The 15,471-nt window shown below is 35.7% G+C and overlaps 1 protein-coding gene across 1 annotated transcript; it reads right to left on the bottom strand.

Moving 5' to 3' along the window:
- Positions 1-2,215: 2,215 nt before the first annotated feature.
- LOC120270273 lies at positions 2,216-15,365 on the bottom strand. Its single transcript, XM_039277291.1, is given in 6 exon segments — positions 2,216-2,752; positions 3,435-3,552; positions 3,887-4,127; positions 4,741-4,790; positions 4,792-5,333; positions 15,218-15,365. Coding segments are annotated over 6 exon segments (1,191 nt in total). The 3' UTR covers positions 2,216-2,660.
- Between the last annotated feature and the right edge of the window lie 106 nt (positions 15,366-15,471).

Genomic DNA, 15,471 nt, shown 5'->3' with positions numbered 1-15,471 from the left:
ATCAATATTTATAGTTTTTTAGTTAAAATGAGCCTATCCACTAAAAAAAGGCAGAAACATGCACAAATCTTAATAAAGAACGAAATGAGGGCGTTTATCGTGCACTGATTTAAACTCCTCAGCATTTTGTGTAAAAATTCTAACGATAACCCGACTACTAATAAACTATGATAAATCGATAACTTGATTGGCAAATGAAGTGAACAGATGATACACATTATAATCTTATTGATTCATGACAAATTTTAATGGAGAATGTTATCAGTGTAGAGATTCTAAATACAGTAAAAATAATATAGTTATCTTACAGCTAGAGACGCACTATAATACTGGCACAAAAGCCGTATGAAATCATTTTAAAAAAAAAAATCAACTAATTAACTCCATTTGAACACTAATATCTGTCAAGTTCCTAAATCAAGAAATCAAATGTTTATTTGTATTAATATTTTGAATTTATAAAAATAATAATAATCAAAGTGCGGATGGAAGTTTGGTAAATTAGCTCAACATTACCCACGCAACCAAATCCCTGACTTGAATTAAAAATTAAAAAATCATCCAAATCTACAATTATCATATTTGAGAAGGGTTCACACGCAAATAATAATAATAATAATAATAATAATAATAATAATAATAATAATAATAATAATAATAATAATAATACAATGTGATACATAACTCAGTTTCAATCTGTCAATAGAATTAGGCACCATCCGGGTTTCTTTTCATGCTGATAAAAACACAGATATATCCTTTTAAATAAATAAATATAGAAAAAGTCTGAAATTAGGGAATTTCTGAGTCTTCCTAATCTGTAATTTCTTTAATAATTAGTCTAGGATGTATACAAAACAAATTAATATTCTGGACTGTAGTCTAAGTTAGGTTTAGGTTTCAAGAAGCAGTGTCTGTTATGCTGATTATCACACAGATATTTCCAATAATTTAACAAATAAAATGACCAATAAGTTCGAGAAACATTTAATGTAACATAAAATGGTGTTATTGAGAAAACATGAGTATGATGTCTAGTTGGTTTTCAATAGTGAAGCAGAGCAAAAGTTAAGATTTTAGATGCAAAGATTATGCTAATCAACAAAAACCCTAATTCAAGTTGTGCACACTGTGAATATAAAGATAAACTTTACTTTTAGCATATATACCCTCATTGTTTGTAGCTTTCATTGAACACTGAATGCCAGAATCCCATCAACTTTTGACCTCTAAATGCTGCAGTAAAGCAAAATGAGCTTTCAAAATTAATGTCCAAGTAACTCCAAAAGAATCACAAATGAATACATTTTCCTTAACTCCTGTTGTAGATATTACATGCTACAACCTCTCGCGCAATGTAGTCACATTCACTATATCCCACAACAAAAAGCTTTGCCTATGAAAAGCTTCACAACAAAGAAAGAAAGAAAAACTTGATCAGCTAATTATAAACAAGATAAGCAAGTTGAATACGCATGATTACTGACAATTCGATCATTTGTATTAAAAGAAAAAACTGTTTGCAGATAAAGCTCAATACAGCATCAAATGGTAATCAAACTATACAAACCTTCAGTAGCACTTCCAACTTGTAAATTATGCATGATTTTTAAAAGTATACAATATGGTAATAAGAAACAAGTTAAGCATAGGATGAAAGCAAATGATAATATACAACAACATTAGTGATCTGTCACAGTAAATAATACACATTATTCTCTGTTGTGATCTACTTAGGTAATCACCTCATCATGGTTGAGAATAGCTCAAACATACGATTTCATGAACTGAAATTGAAAACATGAACCTGTTTTGCTTGCATGATGAAAACGATGTATTTGAGATCGGCTTTTCAATGAGTTAGCTCTTGTTCATACTGTAATACAAAACAATTTCAAATTTCAATTCTTGATTACACCAGCATCAGAGTGTCATCAAATTGCAATATCTCGCATTGCCATTTCTACCTCGTCACCAGCAAAATTTCATTTCAAACATGCCAAATGTATATAAGAAGCAGACTTAATATGGGAGGATGCAAAACAACATTTCAAAATACGTTAAAAAGATGCAACTCTATCATCAAATCAGGAACTGAAGACTGAATATTAAAGGAAATACCTAAAAAGGAAATTTCACAATGCACTGCATGTTCAACTTATATGGCACAGAATCAAAATCTTGTTATTGTGAGAAAGAATTGGATACAATTCCATTCAAGACACTGAATCAAAAAGTTTTTTCTTAATAAAGACCAAACAAATTTATCGTTCAAAAATGGCAAAACTTCATTTCAAATACACCACAAGGATACAACTCTATCATCAAATCAAGCATTGATAATATAAGGAGATACAAAACTGAGGGTGCAACCAAAAAATGATTGACCCCCACTTACACGGAAAATGAACAACAAAGAAGGTATCTACCTAATGACTCAGAATTCGCCCCTTCAATGCCACAAGGCATGGAAAGGTCTGCGGAAAATGGTTGGCACAAAACAGTTAGTCAGTCTTGATTCAAATCGAATCTGTTAATAATTAGGAACTAAACAATAAACATTTCTTCCATTCTAAAAGATAGAATGCATAACTTCAAAGTTGCAACACAACAACATCCAGTCAGCCTCTTAAGCCACAAAATTGTGAACCAACACACCCTCAAAGTACAACAGCAGCTTTCTCCTGGGAGATAAGAGGAATTGGAGTGGCCATCAAAGGCTCATAATGGTCTCCTCCAGCACCACACCATCCTGTAAATGCAAACCAAAAAAGCAATACTACTCCATTACCAAAGACAGAAAAATAAATAAAATAAAATAACTAGTGAACAATCATCAATGAATATAGGCCACATAATAGATCACTTTCAAAAGAATTATGCTTTACTAAATTAAATAGAAGGAAAAGAGGGTATTAAAAACAAATAAAGAACAAAAGCCAAGGTAGGATTCTGGATTTATGCCCAAGTGACAGGTGGTTGATGTTATTGTATTCAGAGGTCACAAAATCCATGTGACAAAAGTAATGAATTACTACAAAAATTATTGACACCATGATTAAGCTCAAAACAAATAGACAATTAAAAGTTAAAAGGCAAATAGGATTTTATAGTACTTTGGCTTATATCCCATCCAATAAGTGGTAACAAAATAAATAAGAATAGCATAAGTACCACAAACTAATGCAATTTCGGAGCCAATGCGCAAAAGTTAAAACAGGATCGTGTGGTCACAACATTTAATTAAATGAAAATTGGAACCAAACAAACTCTAACCAGGTTAGGAAGTGAGATTGTTGAAAATAGGTAACATCAACCAAAAGATTTTTCCAGGCAAGAAACCCAGGTGAACGCAACCGATTAAGGAAAAAAAACAGTAATAATATTGGCCTAAATGTAACTGCTTCAATATACTAAACTGCAGAGCTCTATACCAGTCCCTTTCATGAAGAGGAAAATTGGGGCTTCACAAATTTGACCCCTGGGGCGGTGTGGAAGAAAAAAGACACAATTTTCTTCATCAACCATTGCATCTGAACCATGGGCTTGAACCTGAAAAGGATGTGGCAAATCAGAATAGGATAATCAACCATAAAAATAAATTAAAGATTTGTAGGGACATCTTCAATGTAGTACCAGCCCTTCTTGTCACAGACAAGGAATCAACCAGAATATCAGTTTGAATGTACATTATACTTGAGTGAAGAATGTGTGACTCAAATAAGAGGCGGTGGTAGAAGATTGAACAGGTAATTAAGGAAATAAAGTTAAGATTCCATGTTATCTTTAGGAAATACGACAAATGCATTATCTACAAGGTCATAAAGTTATGAAAAGCTCATAGCCAGCCAACAAGATTTCTTAAGCAACATAATCAAAGTCTCACCACATATACTTCACGCTTAAACTCGGTAGCCAGGCTCTCAATTGCAATATCATCCCCAAAAGCTGCAGCACGGCCATCTCTGTTCTCATCAACTGTCAACAACCCCTCCTCTGTGTATTGCAAAGTAATAATATCATACTCATCTTCAGGCACACCAGAGATGGACATATACTTTCCCCAACTCTCACCATCATCCACAACCATACAGCGCTCTTTGTAAATTGACTCTGCTGCCACTTCTCTTCCACCATTAAAATATTCCATCAAACAACAAAAACAACCTATATAAGCACCTCATGCATCAAATATTTCACACAAAATTCTAGTACAGCTCTAGCATAGTAGTTCAGTTCTAGCACTTTCATGACCTATAGCATCCATTTTATCACCCAAACTTCAAACTAAAAATTCAACATTCTTGCAAATCATGTAATATTCCGAAAACATGAAATAACAGAAATCAATTTCTAGCACCAACATTTTAAACTAAAAAAATCATCATTCTCACAAATAATGCAATATTCCAAATATATAAAATAACATAATTCAATTCCCTGCACCAAAAGTTCAAACTAAATAATCCTTAATTATTGCAAACCATGTAACATTCCCCCAAAAAAATTTTTAAAAAAAAATTAATAGAATTCAATTCCTAGCACCAAGAAAATTTAAACTATAATCCATCATTCCAACAACTATGCAAATATTGCCTAAAGAACAAAAATGCTGGCAGACAAGGAAGCAAAACCCTAGAAAATAGGCATCACAATAAACTTGAGCACAGAATCCCTAAGAAATTGAAAAGCAAGATGAATAAAATGGAGGAAAAACAAAGACAAATCAAGGGAATATACCTCTGAAGGCCCAGATCTACGAGCTCCTGAATCGCCGCATCAAGCCCTCGAGCGATCCGCCTTCTTAGCAAGCAGCTTCACCTCCTGAACAACATGGATACCCCACCCAACCCTCAGATCCGGCAAATACAAGTGCCGAATCGCCGCATCCACCACCCTCCTCCCCACCCCATCATCCCTCCGATAATCCTCAAGGAATCTCCCCACCGTCCTCTGCCTCAACTCCCTCGCCCCCACCTTCCCACCCATCGCCGACCTCGCCGCCGTAAACAAGCAATTCCCATCCGCCTCCACTTCCCCGCCGTGCTCCAGCCTAAACCCCACCGCCACCGCAGCCGGTCCCTCGCTAGGGTTCTTCCACAGCACACCACGCGCGTGGATCCGGCTAAGGTGGCGCCGCTGCTGGTCCTCAAGTCCTCGGACACCATCCCACGGCGCAGGATCCGGCGACGCGGCGGCGACTGGCACCGGATCCAGATCCGACCACCCGAGCGGCGCCGGCGACGGAGACGGCGTCAACGCCTCCGCGCAGGCGCCGGAGTCGCAGAGGAGCTTTTCCCATTTTGATTTTTTTAGCTCGTTTTCGAATTTTTCTTTTTAGGGTTTGAGAGAGAAAAAGAAAAGATTCCACGTTGCCGCTTAAACGACGTGGACACGTGGCCGAAAATGATTGGTGGCATGAAGAGGAGGAACAAGTACAATGTTGTTCCGCAGGGACACGATTGTCGAGGAAGCATCCGATTAGAACAAGATAAGGTTGGCGTCATATTTTGGGTGCTGTCTTTTATTATTTTTTCTTGATTTATGACGTGGCGGTATTTTATTGGAGGTGAGATTAAAGAGTGAGTTTTCCGGTGTGGTTTAGGGAAGTCGCAAGACTGGTGTTCAAGTTCACGCACGTGTGGATCTCTGCATGGATGTAACATCAGCTGTTAAGATTCAAACATAGATGCTTTTTTATTGATCCTATAAATTCCTGCCACGTGTGACTAGTCTGCAGTACCATAATTGCTCGGATAACCTTATAAATTTATTAAATCAATATAAAATCTTCAAGAAGAGAAAATTTACACTTATCCCTCTATTAAAGTTGATAATTGCTAATGTCCCCTTATGTAGATGATATTTGTTATGATTAAATAAAGTGTCAATTGCCAAATACCCCCTGAAAGTTTTGTTTATGTACATTTTCTCCTCTTTAATTTTGGTATCTCCAAAAAAACCCTCTTTTTTCCTTCACTTATTTTTAAACCTTTGAAGTCATTAAAGTGCCTAAAGCAGGTCGGTTGGGAATTTTTTTGACAACAATGACCTTCATCTACTAAGCGTAATCTTTTTCTTTTTCTACGGGCCTTTATCTACTTGTAAGAAAGGTCATTTTTCTAAACCCGAGTTGTCCTCTTTTTGGCTCTGTCTGCTCGTTCCATTCGAATCTGTGAGATCTCGGGTTGAGTTGGCAGATCCGATCTGGATATCGAAGTCACGACAGAGACACCTAGATCCACGCAACAGCGTGGGAGTTCGACGAGTGCACCATCGCGGAGGCGGACCTCGATCGTTTCTTGGATCCGTGGGTGTTTGCCACTGTTGTTTTCATTTTCTCGAGCGGATGAGCGACAAACACAAATATCAATAGTTTGAAGCCGGAGAACCCTTTGGAGGGCTCCGTTGATGCAACCTTAGCCGATGGTGGAGAGTTGGATTCGTAGACAAGCTCTGCCTGGTGTTGGGGATGAGGAGAAAGAGGTCATGGAGATCGTTGAGAGGTTGAGGAGGCTGGGTGGCATTGGAAAAGAAGAAGGAGAAGAGCGAGGAGGGTGAGAAATTGGGGAATCATACTAAGTTTTTGGTTGAAGAGACAAAGGAGAGGAGAATGTATTTGCGGAGAAAATAGGCAAAGATAATTAGGAGAAAACTTGGAGGTTGGTATGGTTAGAGATGCCAAGGAATCCGAGAGTATGGATGCGAGAGAAGGAGTAGTGATGAAGCAATTGAAAGCCACGAGATTGTGGTTGAGGAGAAAACTTGAGATTAAGGTATGTTTACATTTAAATATACGTGTTTTAGTGTAACTTAGGTATTTTACGTTTAAAAATTTGTTATTGTTTAATAATATTGGTTCATGTTTAAGTTCCAATGTTTAACACAAACATACAATTTTAAGCGAGCGGGTTACTAAGCGGCGGGTTAGTTACACACAAACATACACTATTAAGCGGAAACAGACTAAGTTAAGCTGCTAGTACAATAATACATTATATTCCGACTAATTTATATCCCAAGACTCTTTAGAAATTATTGGATTAAAAATTAAAATTAAAATTAAACTCAAATTCAATTGTTCTTTTTTAATAAATTCTTAAAATAATATTTAAAAGAAAATATCTTAAAATAAGAACTCTAGGGAATTAGAATGTAAAAGAACCATCTTTTTATGGATATATGGATCAATCTCTAGACTATTTTACCATGGATTAATTCTTGTTCTATAAACTTTAGACTGTTTTACCAATACTCCTTTAAATCATGCAGATTCCAATCAATATTTCCCTCCGAAATTAGAAGTACATTAAACATAAAGATAAATTTTAACGTTTTATGTTTAACAATAGTTGTTATTGTTTAAGTTATTTTTTTTCCGTTTATCAATCTGGGTTTCTGTTGAAGCTAACACGTTTTCGTTTAACAGTCTCGGTTACTGTTTAATTTACCCATTTATGTTTATCCGATTACTTTAGAGCACATTGTTAAATGTTTTACTTTTAATTTGTTGGGTTTCAATATTTTTACATTATATGTTAATGGGTATCTAATTAAGTTTACTAGTTTTTGTTTAATAGTTTTAGTTTCTGTTTGCGAATACGCTTTGTACGTTTAACAATAGTTTTTTGTTTAAGTTATCTTGTTTCTGTTTAATAATTCCGGTTTCTATTTAAGGTAACGCGTTTCCATTTAATAGTCTTGATTTCTGTTTAACAATAATTATTTTTGTTTAAATTACCTTGTTTTCATTTATCAGACCTGGTTTGTGTTTAAGCAACGTGCTCCCAACAATCAACCCCATGATAAACATTCTAACAATTTCAAATTTATCCATACAAAAAGAATCGACATAAATCGGATGAATAGGAATTAAAAAAACACACACACACATACCAATTAAGAATCTCCAAGGGGATCGACATAAGTCCTAAATCGTTCCTTCCTCTCTTACAAAACACCGAATGCCCTCCCTTTCCTCATCCTCTTTCCGCCTGTCCATTTTTTTGGTTCTCTAAATAAAGCACAGCACATCCCCCATCAGTATATCGATTCTCGCCGGCCTCTTCCTCTTCAAGATCGAGCCTTTTCCCACCGACTGACTCCGTCGTAAGACGGAACCCAAAGAGCCCATAGCAACAGAAGGTGGTGATGAAAATGGTCGAAGCCCACTAGAGATGCGCGGTGAGGCTCAAGGTCTTTCAAAAAATATTTGAAAAGATGGGGAAAAACTGGGTCATTTTAAATAAGATGATGTGTTTTCCCCACTATTGTCGAGTGTAAAAATGAAATTCAATTAAATAAACTAGACGGAATGAGCTGAAGGGGAAAAAATGAAGTGAAACAAAAAAGGAAAGGCTGTCCGGCAAATTCAAAAATCAAAGAGGTTGTCTGGGAATTTTTGAAACTGTTAGAGGGTAAAAAATAATTTTCCCTTAAATAAATAAAAATATTATTTTTTATAGTCAAGGACTTGCACTAATGTGGAGAGCGCGTCCACAAACTCAACAAACCATGCCTTCACCTTGCATAGGTTTTGATCCCGGGTTTTTCCGAAATGAGAACCTTACGTAAGGGGGACTATGTACCAATAGCCCGTTGATTTTTATGTTATCAAGACACCAAAATTACTGTGATAAAAATAAACACCTCCATTACCCCAAAAAAATAAAATCTTAAAACATCAATAATTCTGCAAATAGACTTATAAATTCAAGAACAATTCCTAAGAGCTTTTAGACTTCAAACATCCAACTCTCAGTGTTTGAGATGCATAATCTTAGCACAAAATTTACTCTAAGAATTAAATAAATTAAAAATATTTTTTTACTATAATGGAAATTTTTGCAATATATGGATTACAAATTTGGGTCTCTTTTCATATTTGTTGAACAACCCCTATAAAAATCAAAGCAAGAAACAATCATATCATGAATTTCTTTATTCCACTGTCACCGAGATCAGGATTTTATTATTATTGACAAAAAAATAAAATAAAATAAAACTTCATACTTTGTAATTTCACAAACACTCTTTATGTGTTCCAAATGCGTTTTGCACTCTACTCTAGCAATAAAGTTAGAGTAATGCTATATCGTGCGAAGAAATCGTCCGAATTCCTCACGCGAATGATGTGGCAGCCATCACTATCTCTCCTAGTCAGCAATTTAAGGATTAAAATAAAAAACAAAATACGAAGCCCTAATATCTCCTTTTCCCCTCAACTCGATCGACCATCCCGACCTTGTCGCCCATGCACGCGACGCGTCACCACCGCCCGCCGTCATTTCCACCAAAGCCCTCGCTGATGCTACGCCAAAGCCTTGCTTTTCCCTCGTCATCTTCTTATCGTCGCTTTACTCTCTCTTTCTCTATCTCTTCTTAACTTTACTCGATCCTCGAAGTCAATGGAGAAGACGATGGTGAGAAGAGATGATGGGGAGTTTATTTAATTTTTATCAATTTCCTGGTAGAAGGAAGAGTTAATATATATATATCAGAACCGAAAGGCCAGAGGCCTGGTTGCCTGCATCATCTTCTTTCATGTTCTGTGGGATCTCTCAAAAGCACTTCCAAACAAAAAATATTTGAAGCAACAAGAGCAAAGAGTCATAATAGAATGGAGTCTTTGATATGATAGACATATACAAAAACAGTAAATCTTCTTGTAAATGTGTTCCTACACCATCATATCCTAAATACATGCTTGCAATAACAGTATCAAAATCTAAAATTATTACGGAGGAACTCTCTGATTTATACATAATTATTTTAACATACTGGCTAGAACGGAATATAATCACACCTATAAATCTAAAGTAGTGAGAAATTATCATACCAAATTCCTGGCATCTCATGCATCAGACACTATAAAAATAAATTCCACTAAATAAACCAAAAAGTCGGATTGGAAAGGGATCTGATGATCAATCATGAAAGGGAGATGCTCAAAAAACCCAGTGAGGAACTCTATGAAGCTTCGGAGCATATCAGCAAACTCATCGAGCCGGAGTTTCCTTGAGGAGAAGACGGAGAGGACGATGATGATGATGCCGCCATGCTAGAGAGTGACACAGCTGCAGTCGTCCAATACCTCACAAACGACCGAGGATCTTCAAATTAGCCATTAGAGTTGAAGATTAAGCTCACCAAAAACCCTAGAACTTCAAGACTTCCATCATTGGAGATTTGATCAAGCTACAATGCCACAAAAAGCTAGAAGGTGAGGGATGGGTGACAAAGTGCGGGGTGGACGAGCAAAGACGAGGGGACGAAGAGAGCTTTGGTAGCAGTAACGGCGGGCGATAGCGGGGAAGATGAGAGATTAGGGCTTCGTATTTTGTTTGTTTTTTTTTATCCTTAAATTGCTGACTAGGAGAGATAGTGATGGCTGCCACATCATTCGTGTGAGGAATTTGGATGATCTCTTCGCACGATATAGCATTACTCTAAAGTTACACGTGCATTCATACATACACAGCAACATAGCTATTTTAGTTAAAGAAAATCTCTCTCTTAGTTTGAGTTTTGCCCCATTTAAATTCGATCCATTTGGGCTAAGGTGGTAGGGAAATGAGGAAGTGGGCTGACTTCCTCCACTTCATACGTTCTTTTATTTTAAAGCGGAGGAAATAACGCTTCCTACATTTCCACAATAAAGTAAAAATTGAACTAAACCTACTTTAGTATATATTTTGATGAAGTGGGTGAAGTGACCGCCATATAAAAACTGGGTAAGTTTCACTGATGGCCATAAATGTTTTATCATTATAATGGTATGGCCACAAATATTTTTTTGTAACATTGCGGGCACAAAACTATTCTCCGGTTGCACTGATGGCCACATTGGTATGTTTGGGGGCTATTTCCGGCGATGTTGATGATGTGGTCACCAAACACATGATCCATGTAATTAAGAAGCTTTGTAGCCACTGCGTTATAATGATGAAATATTTGTGGCCACAACGTTATAAAAAAAACATTTGTGGCCAGAACGTTATAATGATGAAACATTTGTGGCCACCAGTGAAACATACCCTTTAAAAATTGAGTTTCTCCCACTTAAATAACTCCATTGAACTCTCTTGACATCATGATTTTTACTTACCCGATCTCTCTCCTCACTACGGATCTCTCCCAACTCCATATCTTGATTTCCCCATCCCCATTCTCAATTACACTATCAACACCATAGCTTAGCTTTCCTAACTCTTGATCTCAGCGATTGTAACTCTTTTTATCTCTACTCTCCATCTATTCCTATAAGCATCTAAATTCAAGATTTATTATTCACTTGAATTGTAGAAGAGGTGATTAGGGATCGTGAATATCTTTTTAATTTATTTATTTTTGTGTTTTCTTATATATTACTCGTAAATATATAATTTGATTTTGAGTGAATGTTTATATTTTATTCAATTTAATTTCATTGGGAAATGAACATTCAAGTCTTATTAATTTAAAATTATTGTTTTCAATGAATTTTAGTGTCAAGTCTTGGAGGGTCCTTGGTAATTTTAATTTATAGTTTGAAGGAGCACGCCAAATTTGGTTAGGTTGCTCAATTTTACAATAAGTTTGAGTTGATCAACAAGTCTTGAATTTTAGTCAAGTTCTATTGGGCTTACTTGGTCATCAAATTTATTTGTATTCAAGATTTTATTGGATGAGGTATCCAATCTATGAAAGGTAGAGATAGATATCTTTATGAGGGACTTATTGTTGAGTCCAGCCCATTTGGTGGGTTGGATGAATAAATGGGCTCCAAGCCCATGGTTTAAAAAAAAAATGAAGTTATGTCAACAGTATAACTTATAAGGGTATGATTGGAATTTCACATGGAGTTCAAAACTCTCATTTGTTTAGATGAGAGATTTGTGTGATGATCATTGCATTGAGAGAGAGAGAGAGAGAGAGAGAGAGAGAGAGAGAGAGAGAGAGAGAGAGAGAGAGAGCTATCAATAGAAAACCAAGTAAATAAAAAGGAAAGGTGTGAAATAGGGCAAGAAGATAGGACGGCGATACAACGTCGGATCTCACTCAAATTCTGGGTGGAGGACCCTTGCAAGCAACTATACCTATTGGTTAGGTTTGATCTTTCCTTTGATCATTACTTGATGTTTGTTTGTTATCCATGGTGATAATGATGGTGATGATGATGATGATGGTGATGATGATGATGATGATGATGATGATGATGTTTGTATCATTAATACTCTCTTCATGAATGTTGTTGGCCATAGGGCTTGTAATCCTTTATTGAGCTAGAAAGAACTCTTGTAATCCTTTGTTAACATAATGGAAATGATTGTTAAGTGGCCTTAGGGTCCCGTGGTTTTTCACCCCTTGATTGAAGGGGTTTTCTACGCTAAATCGTGTGTCTTTGAGTCTTGTTATCATTTGCTACTTCTATAGAGTTGATTAAATACAAGTTTGTACTCAAAGTGGGAAGAGTAAGAAGATCCAGAAAATTCAGAGGAAGCACGGTTTGCTACAGTGGTTATGCTTGGACCGTGTTTATTCCATAACCTGAATTTTCTTCTAATGCTACAGTGAAGGTACTACAGTGCAAAGAGCACGAGGCGTGCTTCACGCCATGATTATCTCAGGATAATTTAGTCTCAGAATTTTTCTTCTGTGCTATAGTAGAAGATTATAGTGTTCGTGCTGCAATACGTTTTCTACAGTGTTAGAGCTACAGTAGTAGTGCTACGATGACAAGTTCACGCCCGTGCTTCACGTTGTGATTCTCTCTGGATAAAGTTTGGTTTCATAACTTTATAGAGGAACAATATAACCATTTTTGTTCAAGGGTCTCAGAGAGAGCTGAGCTAGGAATGTCTTACTAGTGAGCTATGTATAACAAAGCTGCAGTAGTTATCTCCAACTAATTGGGATATGGACGTTTTTCTAATGAATGAATATATTTTCTTTATTCTATTTTGGATGGTGTGATTGCTTTGTTCATGCAAAGTGTGATTGCTCGAACTTCTAAAAGTTCATTTGCATGGATTGTTTAGGTATGATTGCTTAAACTTCTAGGTGCAATTGCCTACTGTGATACTTTTGTGTTTGAAGGAAGAAGAAAGCAGTGCCTAGAATTTGATGTAGTAGTATCGCGGTGTACTATGTGTCATTTTATTAGTATTTGTTGATGAATTAGAGAAGGTTATTCCCTATTGAGGTGGGGATTGAATTGAGAAAAGTGCAGGTGTTTTGAGTTCCAATCATATTTTAGAATATATGTAATGTATTAGGTTTGGTTTCTTAGTTTTGATGATACATTAATTGCCAATGTCATAAAATTATGCTTCTCTTTTGGCACCTAACTTTGCCTAATTATCACTTCAGTCACCGAACTTTAAAATATATAAAAATGGTTACCCAAGTTCATAGCACATAGATAACACAGAATAATTAACAATGATATAAACAAAAAGTTGTACTTATTGGACATCGTAGGGCTCTACTACACTTGGCTTAATTCATCTCACCCACAAAAACAAAGCTTTTCTTCCAATGATCACCCATTCATATTCACAATGACTTGATGAATTGGGAAAGGTGGAACTCTCTATCCCTTGAACTCTTGAATGAAGAAGAAAGAAGGCAGTGATGACGTGGAAGGCTAAAGGTTAAGTGAGTCATCATCTTTTCTGTAACATGACAATCCAGGTCAGATTGATGATGTGATTCACAAGTGATAATCCGTACAGAAATTATTTTACTTAATCTTTATTAAATGGAAGATTGATTTTAATAAGATCATAGGTCATTGGCTACTAATATTTAGGATCACAGATTATTTAGGCCACTCTCTTATGCCATTCCCATCTCAGATCAAGTAATTTTTTCAATTTAAAAAATAAAAGCTCTTCCATGTTTCTGACTCAAACTGTGCAACCATATTATTCAATTTTTTTATTCAAAAGATTGAATTGGATTAAATAAAAAACTTGTATGCCAAAGCTTGACCATGCCCGATGTTATCACTAATTACCATATAAAGTGAAATAAAATTTTATTTAAATAAAAAAAATTGAATTTTTTTTTAAAATTCTATATTATATATATTTTTTCAAACATTATTATTATTATTATTATTATTATTATTATTTACTTCATTTACTTTTGTAGAAATAAACATTATATAAAACTTATTTTTAAATTAATCTTATTTTTTGTCAAGTGAACACTAAAAATAGGAAAATAAAAGCTTTTGAAAAGTGAAACTTACTCCAAAATGAACACTTGAATCAACCTTTTTAGAGAAATGACACATCCCTCCCTTTCTTCAATTCCATTCACTTTCCTCAAGTGAGCAATCTTTAGTGGCTTAGAATATGAGGGCTTCAAGCCCATAATAAAAAACAAATAGAAAATGGGATTTGGGGTTAGAAAAATGGGCACTGGGGATTTTGAGCATTGACAAGATGAGAGAGGGAGAGAGGGAGAGAGAGAGACGAGTTTTGAGCATTGGCAAGGCGATTGAATGGTGAAATCATGTTGAATTTTGCTTAAATTAGATGGTGAATTCTTGAAAGTTACTCCTCATTACCAAGCTTAATTTATCATTTAGCCTCAATTTGGTGTTCTCTTGGCTTATGGGTCATGTAGTTTTTTCACCTCTCAATTGAAGAGGTATTCCATTAAATTGGTGTCTTGATTTGTGTGGTTGATTTATTTTGTTAACATTTGTTGGACATCTTATTTTAGCATAAAGACAGAAAGTTTGCACTCGTTTGTAGTTATTCTAATATATATACATGGGCCTAAACATGCCAACATTGCAGGTTGTGTTGATATACAGAGATACATGAGCTTGAGCATAATCATGTTGGAGGTCATGTTCATGTTGATGTACAGTGAGATACATAGGTCTAAGCAAGCCTGAATTGAAAGGCATATTCATCAAGCCCCAATTTGCGAGAGTTACATGGGCTTTAACACACACTCATTCATGAGTGGTATAGGTTAGTTAAAGGCCACATCTTGTGTGACGAGATGGAAGAAAAAGGTTCATGTGGGATGATAAACCTGACTTCTTCTACTTACGCTATTTAAAAGAGCAAAATGCAAGACTTGTTAAATATTAAAAAAAATTATTTATATCTATTATAAAAAAGGCAAAGTAAAAAAAAAGACTTACTGTGGACCCCACCTATCTTAAATAAAAAAAAAACCCCCACCTCCATTAAATAAGGAAAAAAAAAAAAACGGTTGCTTTTATTTTCCCATTCTTTAGCCCGTGAAACCCCTATATCTTCTTTCCTAAAGCCATGAGCCTTCTCTTCCATTTGTTTCTTCACTAACCGGAACTCCCTATTTCTTAGCCTCATCGTCAACCTCACCATTAGCCATGCCATCGCCTTGGGTGTGGAGCTTCAAAAAGGTGATTCGGCGGTCAAAAACTTCATCTATCTTCCTTTGTGCCTCCCTGCTTGGTGAGTGATGAAAATCATAGACTTTTTT

Source organism: Dioscorea cayenensis, chromosome 10 (assembly GCF_009730915.1).
Source record: "Dioscorea cayenensis subsp. rotundata cultivar TDr96_F1 chromosome 10, TDr96_F1_v2_PseudoChromosome.rev07_lg8_w22 25.fasta, whole genome shotgun sequence".
Taxonomy (NCBI): domain Eukaryota; kingdom Viridiplantae; phylum Streptophyta; class Magnoliopsida; order Dioscoreales; family Dioscoreaceae; genus Dioscorea; species Dioscorea cayenensis.
This window is presented reverse-complemented; position numbering and strand designations above follow the sequence as displayed.